This window comes from Myotis daubentonii, chromosome 6, assembly GCF_963259705.1.
Source record: "Myotis daubentonii chromosome 6, mMyoDau2.1, whole genome shotgun sequence".
Taxonomy (NCBI): Eukaryota; Metazoa; Chordata; class Mammalia; order Chiroptera; family Vespertilionidae; genus Myotis; species Myotis daubentonii.
In genome coordinates this window covers 11,993,172-12,015,292 of record NC_081845.1, presented here as the reverse complement: position 1 = coordinate 12,015,292, position 22,121 = coordinate 11,993,172, and the positions used below count along the sequence as shown (strand labels likewise).

General features: G+C 39.1%; 1 protein-coding gene across 5 annotated transcripts in view; it reads left to right on the top strand.

The window, feature by feature from the left end:
* ROS1 (ROS proto-oncogene 1, receptor tyrosine kinase) overlaps positions 1 to 22,121 on the top strand; it is a 119,209-nt gene that overhangs the window by 13,200 nt on the left and 83,888 nt on the right. For 2 of the 5 annotated variants that reach the window (XM_059700148.1, XM_059700149.1), the window contains exons 2-5: positions 2,879 to 3,010; positions 16,929 to 16,973; positions 19,528 to 19,587; positions 21,764 to 21,790. In XM_059700148.1, the coding sequence (XP_059556131.1) occupies positions 2,879 to 3,010; positions 16,929 to 16,973; positions 19,528 to 19,587; positions 21,764 to 21,790 (264 nt within the window). Of the gene's footprint in view, positions 1 to 2,878; positions 3,011 to 11,015; positions 11,489 to 16,928; positions 16,974 to 19,527; positions 19,588 to 21,763; positions 21,791 to 22,121 lie in introns of those variants that run through there. The other 3 variants (XM_059700150.1, XM_059700151.1, XM_059700152.1) reach the window with 3 other exon arrangements.

Sequence of the window (22,121 nt, the reverse complement as noted above, 5' to 3'; positions counted from 1 at the left end):
ACACCTACAGATATCCCTCTCGATTCTCAACCACCACACAGGGGTGTGGGACTAGCTCATTTTGCATGTCTGGCCCTCCTACTGATCTCAACTTGGCCTCTTTCTCTATCCTTGGTTACAGGAGTTCCATTCAGCTACTTTTCAGGTGGTTGTCCAGGTTGATTTTTTTTATAATTTAATTGTAATTTTGAGGTGGTCATGAGAGAAGGTGAGCACAGTACTTACCTACCTCACTGTCTTGACTGAACCCTCTGTTATGTGATTTTTTTTGTTTGTTTTGTTTACAACAATAGGAAGGTCAGTAAATAAAACCCAGATACCTTAAAACACCCCCAATGATTATATTTTGATGGAGGGCAAATGTTCTGTTCTCGTAGTTCTAGGGCTGGGGTAGAGCTCTCCAGCTTTCTAACTTGTGAGGTAGGACCTGTGTCACTCTGTCACTCTGCCTCTTGGGGATAGGGATGCAGATGTTCCCCAGACAAGCCCCTGTTACCCCTTTAAGAGGAGCCCTAGAATAGCAGTGTGCTGCAGGATAATATTAAACCCTGGTTCAAACCACTCTCTGCACGAGGTCGGTTACTGGGCCTTCCAGCTTCAGTTTCCTCATTTGCACTTGTGGATAATGCTGTTTTGCAGGGGTGTGAGGGTTAGTCAGCCAGCTAGCATCGTTAGTCAAGCATTCAGCAGTGACAGTGGTTATGATTGCTACCTTCAGGCAGTTCTAGTTTTGCCGGGAGCTGGTCCATCCTTGCTGTTTCAAGGGACCTGGCATATATGGCATACGGTTCTTAATATGTTTGCTCACCTTCTTGGCGCTGTGTTTTAACCAAGGTCACCTCTCCGAGAAAGGTTGAATCCCCAGGTAGGGATTTTCCCCTGAAGTTAGGGAGGGAATAAAACCTCTTAACTAAGTGCCAGGCGGGTAATTAATCACTTTAACTACGAACAATCAACTGAATGCTGTCTCCGTGCCCTTCCTTCATCACCGACTCCGTCCACGCCTTTGGGGACCCCTGGACCTGCTGGGGTTGGACCCCGGCAAATTTGACTTTCAGGACCTCTCTGATAGCAACCCAAGACTCTCAGGGGGAAGTTCCTGGGGACAAACCTTAATGAGCAACCAACAACCGGTAAGTTATCTGAATGGACCTTTGAAATCTGTTATAAAGGTGAGCAACCATACCTAAAACAAATATCAATGACCCAGCTCTCACATGCATCATTCACATCAGAAGAGTATTTGTATTGCCCACTCTATCCATCAGGAAGTTATTATATAAACTTCTGCATCTATTGAGAAACTGCCAGTGGGAAGTTCCTGGCCTCTTGTAAAAGAGAAAGTAATTGTACAAACTAATTAACAACTGATTACTTCCCAGGCAATATGATTTAGAGAAGGTGTTACTTAACCCAGACAATACATGAATTTTTAAAGAAAATCAGCTTTCACAGTCCTAGATATATACTGTATTTTATGACTCAAAGATCCTCTGCATCAAGTAGATTGAAGTTCTGGAGGGCACTTGTTAATATTAAAAACAAAACCGACTTTGTTCAATTTAATTGTATATACAGTGGTTGTGTTTAGAAGAATCATAGACATGGGCATTTAGAATCTCAAAACAAAAGTTCATACAGCAGGAGAAGACTTTAACATATGCTCATTGTCTCTTAGATTAGACATTCACTGTCTACATGTTTGAATTGCAGCAATGCCATCGTAAATGTCTGAGTCAACATGGGGCAAATGAAAGACAAAAAAACTAACATTAGGACCAAGGACTCCTGACGAAAACAGATTCCAACATGAAGAGCCCTCAGAAATCAGGCTGCTTCGTGTCCTGACATAAAAAGGGAAGAGACTGTGAATATATGTCACTATTGGGTTCCTATTTAATCCGTGTACCCCCCCCCCCCCGCTTTGCTAATTTATCTTCACTCTGTTGTTGAGTCTATAGTGCCTCCTTATTAACAGAAGGTGAAAGCTGACCTGGAGCGCCAATTAGAAACTATAACAAGCAAGGTGAGTAGCCCATGCTTACTCTTACCCTTACCTTTAACGATGTGCACAAACAATAAGACAGCTTCCAGATTCAAAATTGATGCTGTTTGCAGAAAAATTATACATTTTCTTCTAGACTCCTTTTTATTCTGTAGAGAAATGTATGTAACTTATGAATATGAGGCCTGCAAACACTGGGTGTATGTTAATAGAACCAATGCAAATTAAAGGTAGTTGGTTTTGTGTCCATTTCTCAGATAGGTAACTGTTAAGAATGTCTAGAGGGAGCTCAGCATTCAATGAGAGGTTGTGTTATAGTTGTTTTCTCTGTTTAAAAATTTTAACACACTTGTGTTCAGATTGAGTGTAAAAGTAATTTATTTCTAAATATCAAGTATTGAAGCTAGTAAATGATTAACTTAAAAATAGAGAACACTTGAGATCATCCTTACAATATCCCCGTCTCTCACCTGATTTTTGATATCCTTAAGTGGAGTGAAAGGGGTAAAATTATATTCCATGAAATGTCATGGGTTTGTATAGAATCTGAAAAGGTAACATGTTGGTTTTTGTGTGTGTGGAAATAATGAAGAAAACATTAAATGTTGTGCTTTTTAAGGAATCTAAGATTCTATAGTTTGTCTTAAGCAATTAAAACACAAAGCTTTATAGAAGGCTAAATTTGTATTTCTTATCTTAAATCTATGAGTAGGAGACATTAATAGTTAACCATACCTGGCTGTTTACCAATATTAAACAAAGCTCTAGATCTCACAAGTAATTAATTGGTTTTCCACATTTCCCCATAGAAGTACAAAGTCCAGACAAAAGATTCGGTTTCATTAATAAAGCTTTTATTTCAATTCTCTTTAGGTTTATGGGTGTCACACTGCCACCCTGTGGACACGAGGCCTCCTGGCTCCTGGGGAGGTCTTAATTACTGTATTCACCAGCAATCCACCTAAAGTCTATGCAGGCCCATCCATTGTAACAAAGGTAACACAGGTGGGTACTGGAAATATCAGGGGGAACTCTTTGTAAAGTATACGATTGCCTAACCACTAGGTGTACGCCTAAAACAAATGCAAAATAATATTGAATGTAAACTGTAATTAAAAAATTTTAAAGGGTACCACTTTGATGGGGGATTTTAATAATGGAGACTATGCATGGAGGCAAGGGGAATATGGGATATCTCTGAATTTTCCTCTTAATTTTGCTGGGAACCTAAAATTCCTCTAAAATAATAATAATAATAATAGTCTTTAAAATATCATACAGACATACAAAACAGGGCAAATAGTGTGTGTGTATACACATATATATGTAATAGCTTTAAAATTAGTATATGTGAAAGTTCCAGGCATTGTTCACCATGGAAGAATTAAAAGAATAACTGTTTCCTACTAAAATGAAACTGTGTAAAATGATAGTTACTGCTTAAGCCAATTTAAAAATATGGAACTATACCTTCAAGAGAAACTACAAAACTCATCCCAGGAAGTGGGCTTTTCTAGAATTGCCTTCTGAGCTAAGTCCCATTCTAGGATGACCAACTGTCCAAGTTTTCTCAGAACAAAGGGCTCTCAGTGCTAAAACTGGAAAGTTCTGGGAAAAACCAAGAAAAGCTGATGACCCTAAGTATGACACATATTGGTTTCTTGCCCAGGGATTTTAACATTCTTAGTTTCAAGTAATTTGTCATAGACTTATGGAAATCATAGTAATGTCTTTAGGGTAAAAGTAGAGTCTGATGAATTAACAGTAAGTAGAGCCCATGTCATTAGCAGCATTATTCATAATAGCCCCAAAGTGGAAGCCATCCAGAAGTCTGTCAACTGTTGAGTGGATTAATACAATGGAATATAATGGAATATTACTCAGCAATAAAAGGGAATGAAGTACTGACACATATACAACATAAACCTCTAAGACATTAGTATTAAGTGAAAGAAGCCAGTTACAAAGGCCACATGTATGATCTCATTTATATGTAATGTCCAAAATAGAGAAATCTGTGGAAACAGAAAGTAGATTAGTGGTTGTCAAGGGTTGGAGGGAGGGGGGCTGGGAAGGACTGCTCATGTGTAGGAAATTCCTTTTTGGATGATGAAAACATTCTCAGATTAGATAGTGGTGATGATTGCATAACTCTGTAAATATACTAAAAGCCACTGCATAGCACACTCTAAATGGGTGGATTGTATAGAATGTGAATCATATTTCAATAAAGCTGTTTGAGTAAATAGATCCTTGGGCTACTCTAAACTTTAAATGGGTGGTACTAAATAAAATACATACACTTCCCCCTTATAAAGGACCATTCTAATTAGATATTCCAGTCCAAAAAGGTGATGAATGCAGATAGCCCACTGCATATATTACCTGGTGAAAGGCAGTTTAATATCAAAGTTATGGTTCAAGTTAAGGTTATAGACTTTAAGGTCAGATAAACATGGATTTCAGTCCCAATTCTGCTATCTCCCATCTGTGGGAAGCCAAGAAACTTTTTGAATCTTCTCAGGTCTCAATTTTCTCAACTGTAAAATGGATATGCTAATGATTATTTTATTGAACAGTAAAAGAATGGAATGAGGTAATACACATAAATCATTTCTCAGTGTGTAGCACACAGACACTGCTCATTAAGTGTTTATTTCACAACACCTATGATTCTCTGTCAATCCAAAATGCATGTAGAAGAAAACCACCAGAACCATCCTGCAGAATACATATATTTCAAAATAGAACAATTAAACTTTGATATACAATAATAAAAACTCAAATAGCGTATCTTCAAGACTCCCATTGTAGACTCTCTCTTCCTTAATGGTTATCTTTTAAACAGGTACCTGATTGAGGCCCCGAAGCCCTTGACCTCCCTCGCACCAGGCTTCCTTGGTGATACTATAGCTCTGTACTTCACTCCATTCTCTAGGCCAGTGGTTCTCAACCTTCCTAATGCCACGACTCTTTAATACAGTTCCTCATGTTGTGGTGACCACCAATTTCATTGTTACAAATGGAACATAATTAAAGCATAGTGATTAATCACAAAAACAATATGTAATTATATATGTGTTTTCCGATGGTCTTAGGTGACCCCTGTGAAATGGTCTTTCGACCCCCCAAGAGATCGCGACCCACAGGTTGAGAACCGCTGCTCTAGTTGGTCTGCTATTAATGTTCTGATGCCTGTGGTTAGAACTCACCTGTTTCTCCAAGTTCAGTCTTTGAAACAGAAAACTAAACATTATTTTAAATTATGTTGTAAATATATTTCAGTAGCATTAAATTATACCATTTAATATTTAATTATATAATCACATTATAGTTAACAAAATATTAATTATATTTTGATAACATTTAATTAAAATATTTAGAACACTTAATAATATAAATATTTAAATAATATTAAAGAAATATTAATGATTTTAAAGATAAAGTTATACTATTCTATACCCCTATTTTAGAGGGGTTTTAAAACCACTTTTCATTGGAAAACTTCTTTGGATACAATTGGAACCTTTGTCTGACATATATGTCGCAATATTTGCAAATGCAATGCTGCAGATAAAGACATGCCGATCCTTGCTAATCTGAAATCATGGTTTCCTAGTTCTTCACCTGCTCTGAGTTTAAACAGTACGTCTATTATCATAACAGCAATAAGAATTTCTAAAAGAAACACTTTGTTCTCACTCTTGATCTTATAAGTTGTCAAAGTGCCCTCGCTGAAAGTATGTGAGAGAAATTGAGAAAACTTCTAAAGAAAACAATGTGCAAATGTTTTAAATTTGTGAGCAGATAACCTTGTTATATTAGCAAATACTAGTTCACTGTTGCAATTAAAAATCACAATATTACATCTCATTTAGTAACAAAATTATATAAAGTTTACACAATGTTGTATCTAAAAAGCAACCTGAAGACTTAACCCCTAGCCCTGCAAACCTGTCATTTTTTCTATTTAGAACTTATTACCATATGATATAACTTAATCCATGTTTTACCTATTTGTATCTGTTTTCTCTCCCTCTGGCCCCTGCCCATGTGAGGACAAGATGTGTAACTGTTTGGTTCACTGCTGTCTTCGCAGTGCCTTGTGTGATTTTTGGCAGATAGTAGGCCCTCAATAACTGTTGGATATTCACTCAACAGATCATTATGACTAATTTAAGCCTTAACTGGGACAACCTGAATATCTAAAGTGACAAAATTCTTAAATAGGTGGAGAAATTGATTAAGAACTTACCATGGGGCAGATACTAAAACTTTGAGATTGATTGAATCTGTTATTATCTCCATTTACAGATGAGCACATTGAGACCAACAGAACTTAGGTAACTAACTCCCAAGCTCACTTAGCTCATAGATGGAGCCAGGATTGGACTTAGGCTAATATGGGAATCCATGTTCTAATCACTGTACTATTTCCAGGAGAGGGAAAAGGCGAGGGCTCTGGTGTTAGAGACCTGTTGTAGGGGATAAGAGAAATAAAGTTCTTTGAAATCTAATACCATGTCTATCACCTAGTAAACTCTCCATACATATCAAGGGTCAAGAACCATTTCCTGATTTACCAAGAACAATAATTATTGAAGCAAAGGAACCTGAAAGAGTCCCATTCTACTCTTTCCTAGGTGAACTTTGATATGCTGTTGGAAGGACATTTTTAAGTCTGAAGTCAATATTTAAGCTAATTGGTTTTGTGCTCAGACTAATGAGTTATAAATAGTAAATATTCATAAATGATATAATTAGTTATTAGTAGGGTTTCTTTTTTAAATAAATTGATTTCTCAGTATCTATAATAAGGCCAGTGTTGGAGTTTTTCCCACGTCACTCACAGCTTAATAATTACAATTATGATCACACATTTTTTTTTTTAAAATCTTAATGTTGAGATTATTACAGATGTCCCTCTTTTTTCCTCCCATTGCCCCCCTCCACTCAGTTCCTGTCCTGCCCCAGGCCTTTGCCACTCTATTGTCTGTGTCCGTAGGTAATGCACATATGCATATAAAGTCTTTGTTTAATCTCTTCCTGCCCCCCCACATCTTCCTTCCCTCTGAGAAATGTCATTTTGTTCCAATTCCATGCCTCTAATTCGATTTTATTCACCAGTCTATTCTGTTCTTTTGATTTCTTATTCATTTATTTTGATTTTTAGATTGAATTTTTGATAGGTATATATTTGTTGCCATTTTGTTGTTCATAGTTTTGATCTTTTTCTTTTTCTTCTTCTTCCTCTTCTTAAGGAATACCCTTCAACATTTCATATATACTGGTTTGGTGGTTATGAACTCCTTTAGCTTTTTCTTGTTTGTGAAGCTCTTTATTTGACCTTCAATTCTAAATGATAACTTTGCTGGGTATTGTAATCTTGGTTGTAGGTCCTTGCTATTCATCACTTTGAATATTTCTTTTTTTTTAAAAATATATTTTATTGATTTTTCACAGAGAGGAAGGGAGAGAGATAGAGAGAGTTAGAAACATTGATGAGAGAGAAACATCGATCAGCTGCCTCTTGCACATCCTCCACCGGGGATGTGCCCGCAACCCAGGTACATGCCCTTGACCGGAATCGAACCCGGGACCTCTCAGTCCGCAGGCTGACGCTCTATCCACTGAGCCAAACCGGTTTCGGCAACTTTGAATATTTCTTGCCAATCCCTTCTGGCCTGCATAGTTTCTGTTGAGAAATCAGCTGACAGTCATATGGGCATTCTCTTATAGGTAACTAACGGCTTTTCTCTTACTGCTTTTAATATTCTCTCTTTATGTTTAGCCCTTGGCATTTTAATTATGATGTGTCTTGGTGCTCTGTGCAGCAGCTTTTCCATATGAATGGCCTGTCCTTCCTCAGGCTAAAGGCCCAAGACCCAACACCAGCACCAGCCTGCCTTGCTGGTCCTCTTTGGGTTCCTCTTGTTTGGGACTGTCTGTGCTTCCTGGACTTGTAAGTCTATTTCTTACACCAGGTAGGGGGAGTTTTCTGTCATTATTTCTTCAAATAGATTTTCAATACCCTGCTCTCTCTCTTCTTCTGGCACCCCCATAATGCAAATGTTGGTACTCTTGAAGTTGTCCCAGAAGCTCCTTACACTATCTTTATATTTTGGGATTCTTTTTTTCTTTTTTGCTCTTCTGGTTGGGTGTTTTTTGCTTTCTCATATTTCAAATGCTCTCAGAATCCTCTACTCTACTGTTGAATCCCTGTATATTATTCTTTATTTCATTCAGTGTATGTCTAATTTCTGACTGGTCCTTTCCCATCTTTTTGGAGGTTTCTAGAAGATTCTTGAGTAACCTTATAACCGTGGTTTTGAACTCTATATCCAGTAGTTTGCTTTCTCCCATTTTTTTCATTTGTGACATGTTTCTTTGTCTCTGCATTTTGGCTGCTTCCTGTGTTTGTTCTATGTATTGGGTAGAGCTGCTATGTCTCCTTGAGTTGGTAGAGTGGCCTTATGTATTAGGTGTTCTATAGGGCCCAGTAGCTCAGCCTCCCAAGTTGCCTGAGCTGAGAGCTCTAGGTGCACCCCTTTGTGGGCTGTGAGCGCAGTCTTTTGGTAGTTGAGACTTGATACTGTTGGTGTCACTGGGATGAATTGGCCTCCAGGCCAATTGGCTGTGAGGACCAGCTGTGGGAGAGCTGCTGTGCAGGAGACACCCCTATGGAGCAGGACTCTGCTGTAGACTCTGGTTGTAGGACTTCTGTTTGGCCAGCTTTCCAGTGATTCTGGGTGATGGTTGTTCTGTGTTTTAGTTGTAATTTTGATGTGGTTGTGGGAGGCAGTGAGTACAGGCATTTGCCTGCGCTGCCGTCTTCTGTCTCCCTGATCACACATTTCTTAAAGTGTATGACTTCATTGAAAGGCGAAAGTCCTGGGGCTTGGTTCTCACAGTAAAAGTTTCTGCCTCCCTCAGCTGAGGTTCCCTGTCTGAACAAACTCCATTCATGCTTTCCCTGTCCTCTGACCACTGTCTGTCTCTGGGCAATGGCTTTGTTTTGTGTGTCCATATATTTCATGCCTGGAGAAATCCAGCAAAGTTGACTCAGTGCAGTCTTCACCTATGAAATGAGGTGCCTTAAATTCAGAGCAGTGGTAGGATTGAGAGACCAGATAGGGAGTGTGGGTGCGTTAGTTCACTTGTGAGAAGTTGGGGGCTATGAGTTGAAGCGGTCAGAGGAGATAGACAAGGAAAGTGCTATGAAATGCAATCATTTTTTTTGCTGTGAAATCACAGTCTAAATACTGTAATAAACTAATATGCTGTTGCCCAGCCAGCATGGCTCAGTGGTTGAGCATCGATCTATGAACCAGGAGGTCATGGTTTGATTCCAGGCCAGGGCACATGCTTGGGTTGTGTGGTCGATCCCTAGTGTGGGATGTGCAGGAGGCAGCCGATCAATGATTCTCTCTCATCATTGATGTTTCTATCTCTCTCTCCCTTTCCCTCCTCTCTGAAATTATCATCATCCTCAACAACAATAACAAAAGAGGTGGGGTCTCATTCCTCTCTCCTTGAAATTGGGCAGTTTTGTGACTCTCTGGTAATTAAGGAAATGCAGCAAAAATAACTGTGATTTCTAAAACTGAATCATAAAAGACAATGCAGCTTAACACCGGAGTACTGTCACCAAAGATCCAAGCTACCATGTGAACAGTTCAATTGCTTGGAGAACATCAGGCTATGGGGAAGTCCAAATAAGCCCATGTGGAGAAATCACCTGGAGAAGATATGTGAATTAATTGATCCAGTATTATATTATTGGGCTCTTAGTCTGTTTCCCATCTTTTGCAAATGTAAGTAATTCTGCAACAAATATCTTTGAACATACTCCATTTCTCACTAATGCAAATCTATGTGTTGGTTAAATTCCAAAAATGAGAATAAGCACAAAATCTTGAATTTGGAAGGAACTTGATAAAAAAAATGAACTAAGGTCTTCCTGGAAATACTTCCTGGAAATGGACTTTGCTTAGTGAAGTAAAAGTTACAAATATTATTTGTGCTCATCAGGGAAAAGGCACTGGCAATGCAGTGAAGAAGATAAATGTTGTTGGGGTGAGAAAATCCCTTAGATAAGGTAGACCCTTCTCTGATTTAAAAGTGTATTTTGGAAAAAAGAGGACCCATATTCCTCTGACCAAGAAATCGAATGGTTGTCTATTTTTAAATTTACATTCTTTAAAATGCAGGGGGGGAAAGCAGGTAGACGGTGGAAAAAGTTTTTCAAGAAAACAAGTTTTAGGGGTCAGTTTTGGAGTCAGTACCATTCATCTTTACAATGTACATCCGTTTTGTCAACATTTACTAAAAGATGTTCAGCTCAAAACAAAACCTTATGCATGTGTTGCTTGTAATGAGCATCTCGTGCCATTAAGAGAAGGTTAAGTATATTATTATCCTTTATTTAAGAAGACAAGGAACTTTATTTGATACTTTAGATTGTCATGAGAGAAAGACCAGCAACACAAAAACATCTGACCTTAAAGAGTTAACCCTCAGCAGTCTAACAAGTAGCTACCCTGAATGACTCACTGCTGTACTTTGCAGATTTCAAATTCTTTGTTCAAACTTCAGCTTAACTTTACCTGGATGCTGGGCTGATTGAAATTTTTACAATATTTCCTTTTGAAGACAGTTACACTTGTACATATCTGAGGTCTCGGCGATGGCTGGTTCCAGCTCTCTGTCTCACTAGACCTGATAAGGCAGCATGTTAGTTAATATGTAGTGAACTCCTGAAAGCACTCTACCACACCTCCTTGCCTTTACCTCATGCTCAGAGCATTTGTCTATTAATTTCAACTTTGTTTGCTTTTTCATTTTAAAATATGCTCTTGGTTCCCAAGGGTTCTGTTTTTCCTCTCGGCCTCATCGTTTGACTTAGGCGCGTCTATGTTTCTTATAATTTTTTATTATAATAGTGCTGCTGTTGGCTAAAGTCTAGGTGGTCAAAACCCAGTTTCCTGCCGAGCCGAACCCGCCTCAGGAAGGTGAAGTGGTGGGTGATCCGGGGAAGCGTCCGGGCTGGGGACTGGGCATGCATCACCTGCTTCCCACTTCGTTTGCTTGCCACGCGAGGCGCGCTCCTAACCTTTAGTCAGTGGGTGATTTTCTTTATGGGAGTAAAACAAAGCTAAGTGATGAAATAGCTGTTATGGGCATATGACAAGCTATCTGGGGTTCAAAGGTCTAAACTAAAAGGTGTAAGTATATTATTTAAAAAAAAAAAGTCCACCAGCCTCTCCTTCAACTGAAGTGATGAAACCCGAAGAATTCACTTAGCGAAATGGAGGAAATTGGAACGCGCACCTAAAGTCCCGCCGCTGGACTAGTGAAGTGATGAAGAACAGTTACTGGCTTATCCTGAAACTTGTCAATTTCGTGACTCTTGGCTGCCTATGGATTTCTGTGGGTCAGTGTACAGTTTTAAACAGCTGCCTAAAGTCATGTGTAACTAACCTGGTAAGTTTTACCGGTCTTGCTATTTGTCTTTGCGGGAACTAAAACATAGAATTCAGCTTGTTATAAAGGTTTGAATTATTTTTACTTTATAAGAAGTTTTCTCCTGAGGAATATTGTTTTTTCAAAGTAAGTTAGGACCCTTTATAACTACAGAAGGTAGGGCAGGCCTATTTTGTTTATCTGTCCATAGATTTTTGGGAGGACTGGGATTTGAGTAAAGGAGGATTAAATGCCATCAATTGTGCATGCTTTAAAAAAATTATAATTTGAAAACTCATTTATTACAGAACCATTTATATTTGTCTGGAAGCACGCAGTAGGTTTGGACCCAGGGCAATGCCGTCCAGCTGTGAACATCAGTGCTGTTTATATTGGGATGGATGATTGTATGGGGAGGTGGATGACCGAGGCAGCAGCTGCAGGGCCATATAGAACAACATTTTATTTTAAAAGCAAGAATTGTTTGTATAGTCCTTTGTTGCTTTCTGTGCATTTGTAATTTTTCAGTAATGAGGTGGTTTTTTTTAAAATTAATATTTTCTTCTCATTTCTGGGTATCATTCCTCCTATATATATTATTTCACATCTTTTTAGGTGTGATGCTTTAGTTGTACTTAAAACAGTCACTGAATTCACTTTAAAAACCAAATTCAGTCTAGCCAGGGAAAGATACACTCATCTAAAGACAAAGGAAATACCATGGTAGCTTACATGTGACACTAGTTAGAGTCACACTTTGAAATATAATGAAAATACCAAATAAAATACAGTGCTCATCCTAAAGCATGAGAGATAGAAGTCAAGGGTAGATTAGGAAAGAAAATGATTTGTGTTAAAGAAATTGATTTGTGTTACTCTCTTTTTGGTTGAATTTAAACTATTGTGAATATTTTTATGGATACTCGGACTTTTGAAAAAAAAGTTTGGTATTTTTACATAAACCTTCGCTGAAGACTTCATTGCCATTAATGTAGAATTGTATGCTTTAGGTTTTTAAAGTCGTAATTCAAACTTAAAAGTGGAAAACTGGGACAATTAAATGTTTTCTTTATTAAAAAGTTAAAAATTTTTCTCTGCTTTTAACAAGAATACATGCTCATTGTAAAACATTTATAAGATAGAAAATAGAGAAGAGTAAAGGAAAGAACCTTACAATTCCACCACTATTAACCTCTGATGGTATTTTCTCTCAGTGTTTTTTCCCCCGAATGTGAATATAGTTTTACACACAGTTGTGCACTCGGCTTTTTCACTTAGTGGTATATACGAGTTTTCCTCCATGCCTGCAGTTTTCATGGAAACAGGATCTTTAATGCATTTAGAATAGCCCATCATATGATTGTCTTGCCACAATCTGTTCATGTTGCTACTATCAAAACTGAGGCTGGTTGTTTCCCTTAGTGTCTATGTTATGTATTTGATTATTCTAGTTACCTTTAGTTTTAGCGTGTCTTTTGTGTGGGCTCTTTGGTTTCAGGGTTGGGCAGTAGGAGCAGACAGCTTGTTCCTTTGCTGAGTTGCCTTCCGTTCACCACCTACAGAGAAAGGCGCAGCTGCTGTGGTGGCGGCTGCGAGAGACACGGTCTGCCAACCCGACCAGTGGCTGCACTGATGGTCTCTGTCTGGGCCTCCCACGCAGGGCTGGAGGGACAAAGCGGGGTGAAGGGACAATGAACACAGCCAGGGCCAGGGGAAAGGATGTGTAAAGTGCTCGAGTGTATTATATCGTTTGAATTTTTTTCTCTGTCATCCTTTTTAGTCTGGACATTTGCTGGGAAGGTCATCTTTGATTTTACTGGGTAGTTCGTGATACTAGAGCATCTTTGCTTTTTAAAAAAGAAACAAAAGAGTATTATACAAAGGAATGTTCAAAATTGCTGTCCAAAAATGCACAAACCATAAACCATAGTTCCAGGCTTGAGCATGGGCATTTTACAGCAACCGACTTAACATTTTTGAATTATATATGCCACATGCTGCAGAGAATAAAACATAATATTATTTTTAAAAATATTTTTATTGATTTCAGAGAGGAAGGGAAAAGGAGAAAGAGATAGAAGTATCAATGATGAGGGAGAATCATTGATTGGTTGTTTCCTGCACGCCCCCTGCTGGAGATGGAGCCTGCAACCAGGTCATGTGCCCTTGAACGAATCCATCCTCGGACCCTTTAGTCTGCAGGCCAACGCTGTATTCACTGAGCCAAACCAGCTAGGGCCATAATATTCTTCAGAACACTAGAATTGTGAGAACCTTTATGAACATGAGATTTATGATCAAATAATTATGGAATTGCTTCTCCCATACTCTCTTTTTGTATATCCACAGGGCACAATAGCATATGAGTGGTTTTGTTTAATTATAATTTTTTCATCTTCTTTGACAACAAAACCTTTTTTTTTAGTAACCGACTGTGGAACTAGTGTTCTATCAATTTAGAATAAAGAGTGCTCTGTTAGAAGTATCAATTCAATTCAATAAAAGACTTGAAGCAATAGAGTTCAAAAGGTTGACCTGTTTAAAAAGTATAAACATTACTGGTTTTCTTGTGTATAATATGTAACTTTATAACAGGATAATGGAATGAAACCATAATCCAAAAATTCCATAAAATATCCAGAAATTAGCCCAGTTTGGATTGGTAAAGGAGTAGACAGGCCAGTAAAACAGAATACAGCTCAGAAATAAGACCATGTACATAAGGAAGTATGGAATATGATAAAGATAACAATTCAAGTCCAATTGGGGCTATCAATTTAGAATAAAGAATAACTCCCTCCTTTATTAGGTGAATGAATAAATAAATTGTGGCACATCCAGACAATAGAATATTATTCAGAGCAAAAAAGAAATAAACTATCAAGCCATAAAAAACACATGGAGGGATTTAAATACACATAGCTAAGTGAAAGAAGCCAACCGGAAAAGGCTACGTATTATCTCATTTCAACTCTGTGACATTCTAGAAAACACAAAACTATGGAGACAATGAAAAGATCAGTGGTTCATAGCAATGGGGTTTGAGGGAATCGGGAGGGAGATGATGAATAAGCAGAGCATAGATGATTGTTAAAGCAGAGCAAATGCTCTGTATGATATTATAACGATGGATATATGTCATTATACATTTGTCTAATCCCATAGAGTGTACAACACCAAGAATGAATCTTAACATAAACTATGGACTTTGGATAATTATGATTTGTCAGTGTCAGTTCATCCTTAGTAAAAATGTAGTATTTGGTGAGTGATGTTGATAATGGGCGAGCCTGTGCATGTGTGAGGGCAGGGGTTATATGGGAAATCTCTGTGCCATAATCTCAATTCTGTTATAAATCTTTTGTTGCCAAAGAAGATTCAAATAAATTCCAGGAGGTACTTTTAAAAAGATGTGATTTAAATACAGACAAATAACAAAAACAAAATAAGACTATACTCCATAAAATATTAAAATAAACTAGGAGCAAATATTTCTATAATTGTGGAATGGGAATGTCTTAAGAAGTCTGATTCAAAATCGAGAATCCCTAAAGAAATTATTAATAAATTTGACTGCTTAAAAACTTAAACTATATGACAGTAAACAGAATATAGTAAGAACAAAGTTGAAAAATGGAAAAAAGTATTGTATGTGATAAACAAAATTTTATCAACCCTTATATATAAAAGCATTTAAAATAATTTAAAACATGAATACCTACTTTTAAAAAAAGAATTATAAATGGCTAAAAAACATTTGAAATTTAACTTCACAGGAACCATAGAAATACATAATAAAAATGAATTACCAACTTTTCTTCTATCAGTTTGGCAAAGATAAAAACATTTTGTTGGCAAAGTTTAGATAAATTGGCACTTTCATACACTGTGGTTAGGATGCAAATTGACAGATTTCTAGAAAACATGGGTTAATATATATCAAAATAAAAGGAAAAATATACTTTTAACCCTGAACATCAAGAAAATTATCTGAAGAGATTATTGCATGAGTAACCAAAGAAATGTCTGCAAAAGACTATTTATAGCAATTTTGCACCTAATATTAATAGATTTCTAGGTGCCTGGCATTGTACTATAATAATGCATTATTTAATCAAATCCCCCTGAACTTCATGAATTAAATATTATTTTACTTTTGTCTCAGATGAGAATACTGAGTTTAGACAGCACAGGTTAACTTTCAAAATATCACATTGGGAGCAGTGGGATTACAATGCAGATCATTCTGTTGTTTCATTTTTTAGGACAGGAAGTAAATGAAATTAGTTCTGGCTGAGGTGGGCAGGAAGAAAATCTTGTGCCAAGAAGTAGGTGTTGGGTGAAGAGGACTTGAGACCCAGCACTGGGATTGTGTGTTTTAAGCAGATGAGTGGGGCAGGAGGAACTAAGCAGTGGTTCTCAAACTGTGGGTTGCGACCCCTTTGGGGGTCAAACCCCTTTCACAGGGGTTGCCTAGGACAATCCTGCATATCAGATATTTACATTACGATTCATAACAGTAACAACATTACAGTTATGAAGTAGCAACGAAAATAATTTTATGGTTGGGTCACAACATGAGGAACTGTATTTAAAGGGCCAGAAGGTTGAGAACCACTGAAGGCAAGAACAGAAGGTGTGTGCCTTGCTGGCTTAATCACTTCTCCAATTCAGTGGTTCAAATTCAGCAACTTCTAAGGGGAGGTTCTGAGCAGTACCAACTGGAAAAATTCACTTAGTTTTCCTTTGCTCATAATTCTAAGTCAGTCAGTGGGGCAGGTTGACAATTAGGTCATATCTACATAATGTGATCCAAGCACATATGTGATGATCATAGGCCCAGGATTGCCATCCTTTGTGAGTCCTTCTGTCTATGAAGGACTCCATTTAAATAAGGAAAAGGAAGAGAAAAAGCAGTTTAGAGACTTCCTCCCCTTGGCTCCCATTTCTTTTATTGTCCCCCAGCACAAAAAAGTTCTTAAAATTTCTGAACACATGAGGAATAAACAGAGCAATCTCATGTCTTACTCTATGGAAAATTCTGAATTTGTATTTTTCTCTGCTCTTAATAAGACTGCTTTAAAAAAAAAGAAAAATCTGAACATAATTCATGTTTTACCCAGAGTCTTTTGACTTCATTAATTGACTAATGTCACAGGCTTGTTTAATATTGTGTGAGACTCTCTCCATTGTCCTTAACCCCTCCTATAGCCACACCCCCATCCCACCTTTACCATTTCTGAAGAATTCTTAGACATTATATCTTATAATTTGCACTGGGATTTTGTCTGATTTCATGACTAATTTAATGACTTTAAGATATTTGGCTCCTTGTTTTCCGGTTAGAAAACACTGAGGAGGGAGGCAGCACTATTCCAGGAAGCTTTTTAAACAAGGTGTGGTAGTTATTACTGCACACAATATTGGGAGCTGGTGTTTATTACCTCCTTCTTCATTGCAGGGCAGGCATCTGGACAGTGGTACGCCATATAATCTGAGTGAACCAGTGAGTAATTGCTTCTATTGTTAAGAACTGTATGGTGTTAGCAATGATTACAGAAAAGGGGGCAATGGTCAGGTTTTATTACAATAAGGTGTGTCCTAAGTAAAATCTCATTTCTTTGTTCCTGCTGGAGGAATGACAATAAAAAATATAGTTATAAGTGAAAGAATATTCACAGATGAAGTCAGGGACAATGTTGAAAGTGGAAAGAACACAGGACCAATCCAAGTCCGTTATTTTGATTCTACATATTTGCATGGTTTGGGGCAAATTATTTAATATTTCTGAGACTTAGTTTTATTATGTGTTATCTGAGAGGGTTGGATTAGATGGTCTCCAATGTTTCTTCTAACAATTACATTTATGGTTTTATTACTTTTCTGCACCTGTGCCCATTTATTCAACAGATGTTTAAATGATTCAAAGCATAAGTATGAACTAGGCACTGTGCTAGGTAACAGTGAAACAAATGAAAATGAGACCACAACAACCCAAAATCTATGGGGCACAGCAAAAGCAGTCTTAAGATGGAAGCTGAAAGCATTCCAGGCCTACCTCAAGAAACAAGGGAAATCTCAAATAAACAATCTAACCTTCTATTTAATGGAACTGGAAAAAGAACAACAAAGCCCAAAGGGAGTAGAAGAAAGAAAATAATAAAGATCAGAGCAAAAATAAACAAAATAGAATCTAAATAAATAATATAAAAGATCAATGAAACCAAGAGCTGGTTCTTGGAAAAAATAAATAAGATCGATAAGCCTTAACCAGGCTCATCAAGAAAAGAAGAGAGCGGATCCAAATAAATAAAATCAGAAATAAAGGAGAAGTAACAACTGACACCACAGAAATACAAAAGATTATGAGGAAATATTATGAACAACTATATGCCAACAAATTGGATGATCTGGAAGAAATGGATACATTCCTAGAAACATACAATCTCTCAAAGCTGACGTAGTGGATGAGCTCACCTGTGGAGAACTTGAAGCATGAGAAGAGAGAAAGTTGAAGATAGAAGACAAAATCAAAATGTGCGGGGAGAGGGAAAAAGAGACGGTAAAGAAGGAACTGAGAGGAAAAAGGGGACCCAGGTGTCCCTGTGGCCTGTGGAAGAAATGTTTATACAAGCACAGGCGCAGGCAGATCAAGCACAGTTAGGAGAAATGGGCCGCATCTGTCCATAGGAGGCCCAGGCAGCTCTGGGAGAAGGTTTTCAGGGCAGCTGTGGGGCGAAAGCTGGCCAGTGGGCAGTCGACTTCTCAAACTGTCCACCTAGCCAAGGTTTGATGTGCTGCCCTCTGCTTGAATGCCAGCTTGAGTCTGGCTTGTCACGTGAGGCCACCCGATGGAGCCACGATCTGTTTAATGTCATGCTGACCTAGACTTTACCTGCTGCCAGCCACCCCGTGGACAGCGTGCTGCCTGAATTTTGTCCGCTGTCTGGGTTCTTGACCTGCCCATTCCAGACTGAAGTCCACTCAGCACCCTTGCCAACTTCCAGTGAACCACACAGCCCTGCTGTCTGTAGACAGGACAGCTCTGCTTATCACCCCAAAGGTCCTAATTCTTTTGAGGCCACAGATGCCTTTGCTGGGGTCCAACCCCAGCAGGTCCAGGGGTCCCCAAAGGTGTGGATGGAGTCGGCGAAGAAGGAATGACACGGAGACAGCGTTCAGTTGATCAGCAGCCTAGCCAGGATCTCTAGCCAGGATCTCCAGTCAAGTTCTGTTCAGGATCTCCAGTGAAGTTCTGGTTAGGATCTCCAGCCAGGTTCTGTGTCCATGTTCTCTTGCTAGGTTCTCCAGCCAGGTTCTCCAGCCAGGTTCTCCAGCCAGGTTCTGTAGCCATGTTCCCTCGCTAGGTTCTCCAGCCAGGTTCTGTCCAGGTTCTCCAGCCAGGTTCAGTCACCAGGCTCTAGTCAGGTTCTCTTGCCATGTTCTATCCAGGTTCTGTAGCCAGGTTCTGTCTAGGATCTTCAGCCAGCTTCTCTCGCTAGGTTCTGTCTCTAGGTTCTGTTGCCAGTTTCTGTCCAGGATCTTTTGCCATGTTCTCTCCAGCGAAGTTCTTCTGTCTCTAGGTTCTGTGAGGTTCTGTGTCTAGGTTCTGTGTCCTGTTGTCTTGTTACATCTGTATTTATACCAGTTGATTCCAATCCTATCAATCTCTATTCCAAAGGTTAGGGCGTTTCTTATCTCCATTCCAGGGAGTAAAGATTATGTAGCTTAAGCATGATTGTTCATAGTTAAAGTGATTAATTACCCGCCTGGCACTTAGTTAAGGGGTTTTATTCCCTCCCTAACTTCAGGGGAAAATCTCTACCTGGGGAAACAACCTTTCTCAGAGAGGTGACCTTGGTTAAAACACATAGTGCCAAGAAGGTGAGCAAACATATTAAGAACAGTATGCCATATATGCCAGGTCCCTTGAAACAGCAAGGATGGACCGGCTCCCGGCATGCCTTGGTAGATTTCTATTTCTAAAACATGGTTGCATTTTCAGATGACAAAAAAGTCCCTCTTGTTCAGTCATCGTTGTCTCTTCTTGTCTCTTGCAGTGCATCCAAGGATGTCATTTTTGGAACTCTGCAGATCAGGAAAAGTGTGCTTTAAAGTGTGTAAGTGTTAACTATGTTTCTGTTTTGATATTAATGTTCCCTTAGGAGAAATGTTGTCTAAGAGGACTCCCATTTGAGTTTCCGTTGGCTTTTACTTAGTTGGCTTGACCCTAAAGGGAAAGTATGGCAGCCTGAGTGATACATAGTAATGGGGGGAGAGAGAGATTACCATTACTAACCCAACTGGAGACCATGGGAGGTTAACACAAACCATGACACCCCGGGGATGCCCAATGGATGCCTCCTACAAAGGCCTTCTGGTAGGATGTTAGGTATTTGTTAAATTCCAGGTCCTGCACTTCTCAAATGTCAATATACACTTAACTGGGAATCTTGTTGAAATGCAGATTCTGGTTCAGTGGGTCTGGGGGAGCCTGAGATTCTGTGCTGATAACAAACTCCCCAGGTAAGGCGATGCTGGTGGCTCCAGACCCGTCTCTGGATAGGAGGGCCCTTGGCCATGTCCAAAGTGGCTCTGCAGGGAACATGGTAGTAATCTAATCCAGAGGTCACGAGCACCTGGGTTCATTTCTCTTTGGGTAGGAAATACATCCCCCAATACCTTATTTTTCCTTTATCTCAGCTTTGCCACTTAATGTGTGACTTTGTTAAGGTACTTAACTCCTTGGTACTATACTTTCCTCATCATTAAAATAGGATACTAATCGAATCTCCCTCCTAAGGATAGTGCCTGAAACACGGTCATTACTCAATCTCATGAATAAAAATTGTGTATTATTAAGGTGGGCTGGAAGCCAGGTGCAGTTACATCTCCGTAAGACAAGGGAGCAGCAACAGTTGCATTTACATGGGACAAGGGAACTGGAAGTAGCCAGGAAAGGTCTGTATTTACAAAATAAAGAGAAGGAAGCCCTTCATTCAGATAGAAAAGTAGAAAGCCCAGAGGAATGGAAGGACTATAAGGGAGGAGGGCCTTAGGAATTCCTATAGTAACCAATTCGAAGGGGGATATTGACCAATCAGAGGGGATATCAGGACACAGGACCTGCAGCCTTTATAAGCCATGGGGAAAAAGACTCCCTATGTGAGAGTTCATTCTGTGTGACTCTTCCCTCTCCCCACGTGGGATTCGGTATCTACAATAAATATCCACCTTTGCTATACCAAAAAAAAAAAAACAACACACAAAAAAACCAACAAAAAAAACCAGTGGGCTGTATTGCAGGTTGTTCAGGTCAGAGATTAAATCAGTAAGGTCGAGGTAACATTGGGTATTATCATTTTCTATTAATTACTCAAATTGTAGCATTGGGATTGAAATAAGGACATTGGCCTCTTCTATAGTCCCCATAGCTGTTCCTGCATGGTATGTCCTTGCAGATCTCTGCCATGGCAGTTACTCACGCCCGTTCTCATGTCTATGACCATGTGCTTCATAGAACGGAAGTTACCAGAAGGTGGGGCAGGTGGGATTTGGACCTGGGAACTATTATACACTCTAAAAACGCAGGTACCTCTCCTTGGCAGCACTTTAAACAGTTGCGATTTTAAGCATTATTTGTCTAGCCACGTGCTTTGTCCTACATGTCAGCCCATCAGGGTAGGACGCTCTATCTTGTGCACACTGGGTCTCCTGCACTGAACACAGTGAAGGGCAGAGAGCGGGTGCTCAGACACACACTGGACGAGTGAATGAAGGGAAAGTACCATTTGTTGTCAGAAAACAGTCCAGAAGCAGAGTGGACGCCAGCATGGCCCGTCTGGGCAGATGGACCTGCTGGCCTTTCTTAGCTCGAGCTATTGGTAGTTTTCACTTCAGGTTCTGTCTTCCCTGGGCGTCTGCCAACATCCCTCCATTCTCTAACCTGGTCCATCACAGATCCCCCCTTACTTGACGGGGACTTCCTGGCACACATCGTGCTTTTTTACAGCATCTTCCCAGTGATGCAAATATAAGTTTTACAGCTCTTCCTTCAGTGGCCTGTGTGGGCAGAAGGCCCTGCTCTGGGCTCCCTTGCTTTTTATTGTTTTTTTTTTTTATTTGTTTGATTTTTTAAACTTTATTTAATTTATTTTGTTATTTTGTTATTGGTTGTTTGCCAATGGCGGGATAAGAAGTTAATTTGGGAGAAATGTAGATCTAAGTATCATTAAAATTATCTACAGCTTTAAAGATTTTAAGTAGTTTTTCTTTGTTTTATGTTTTCCCATGCAGAATGACACCTATGCCACCGTTTGTGAGGTAAGTTGGCAGTCCTTACAGAAAGGATGTCACCCAACTCCATGTCTTTATCTCTTGTGAAAAAGCTGGTGTTAATGTAAACAAACCATTGAAACCTGTAAAGAATTTTTGTGAATTTGAGCCAAACTGTCGACATATGCCGGGAAGCAGAACCTCAACGAATTGAGATAATGCTCCGGAGAATGGCAGGGTTACATCCGTACTTATATATTGCAATCAAAGGAGGAACATAGGTGGGTTACATGAAATTCATTGGTGACAGATTTAAGGAGGTGGGATTAAGCGAAGTGGGGTCGGGGGGGGGGGGAACCCCTGGGATTGGATAAAAAGT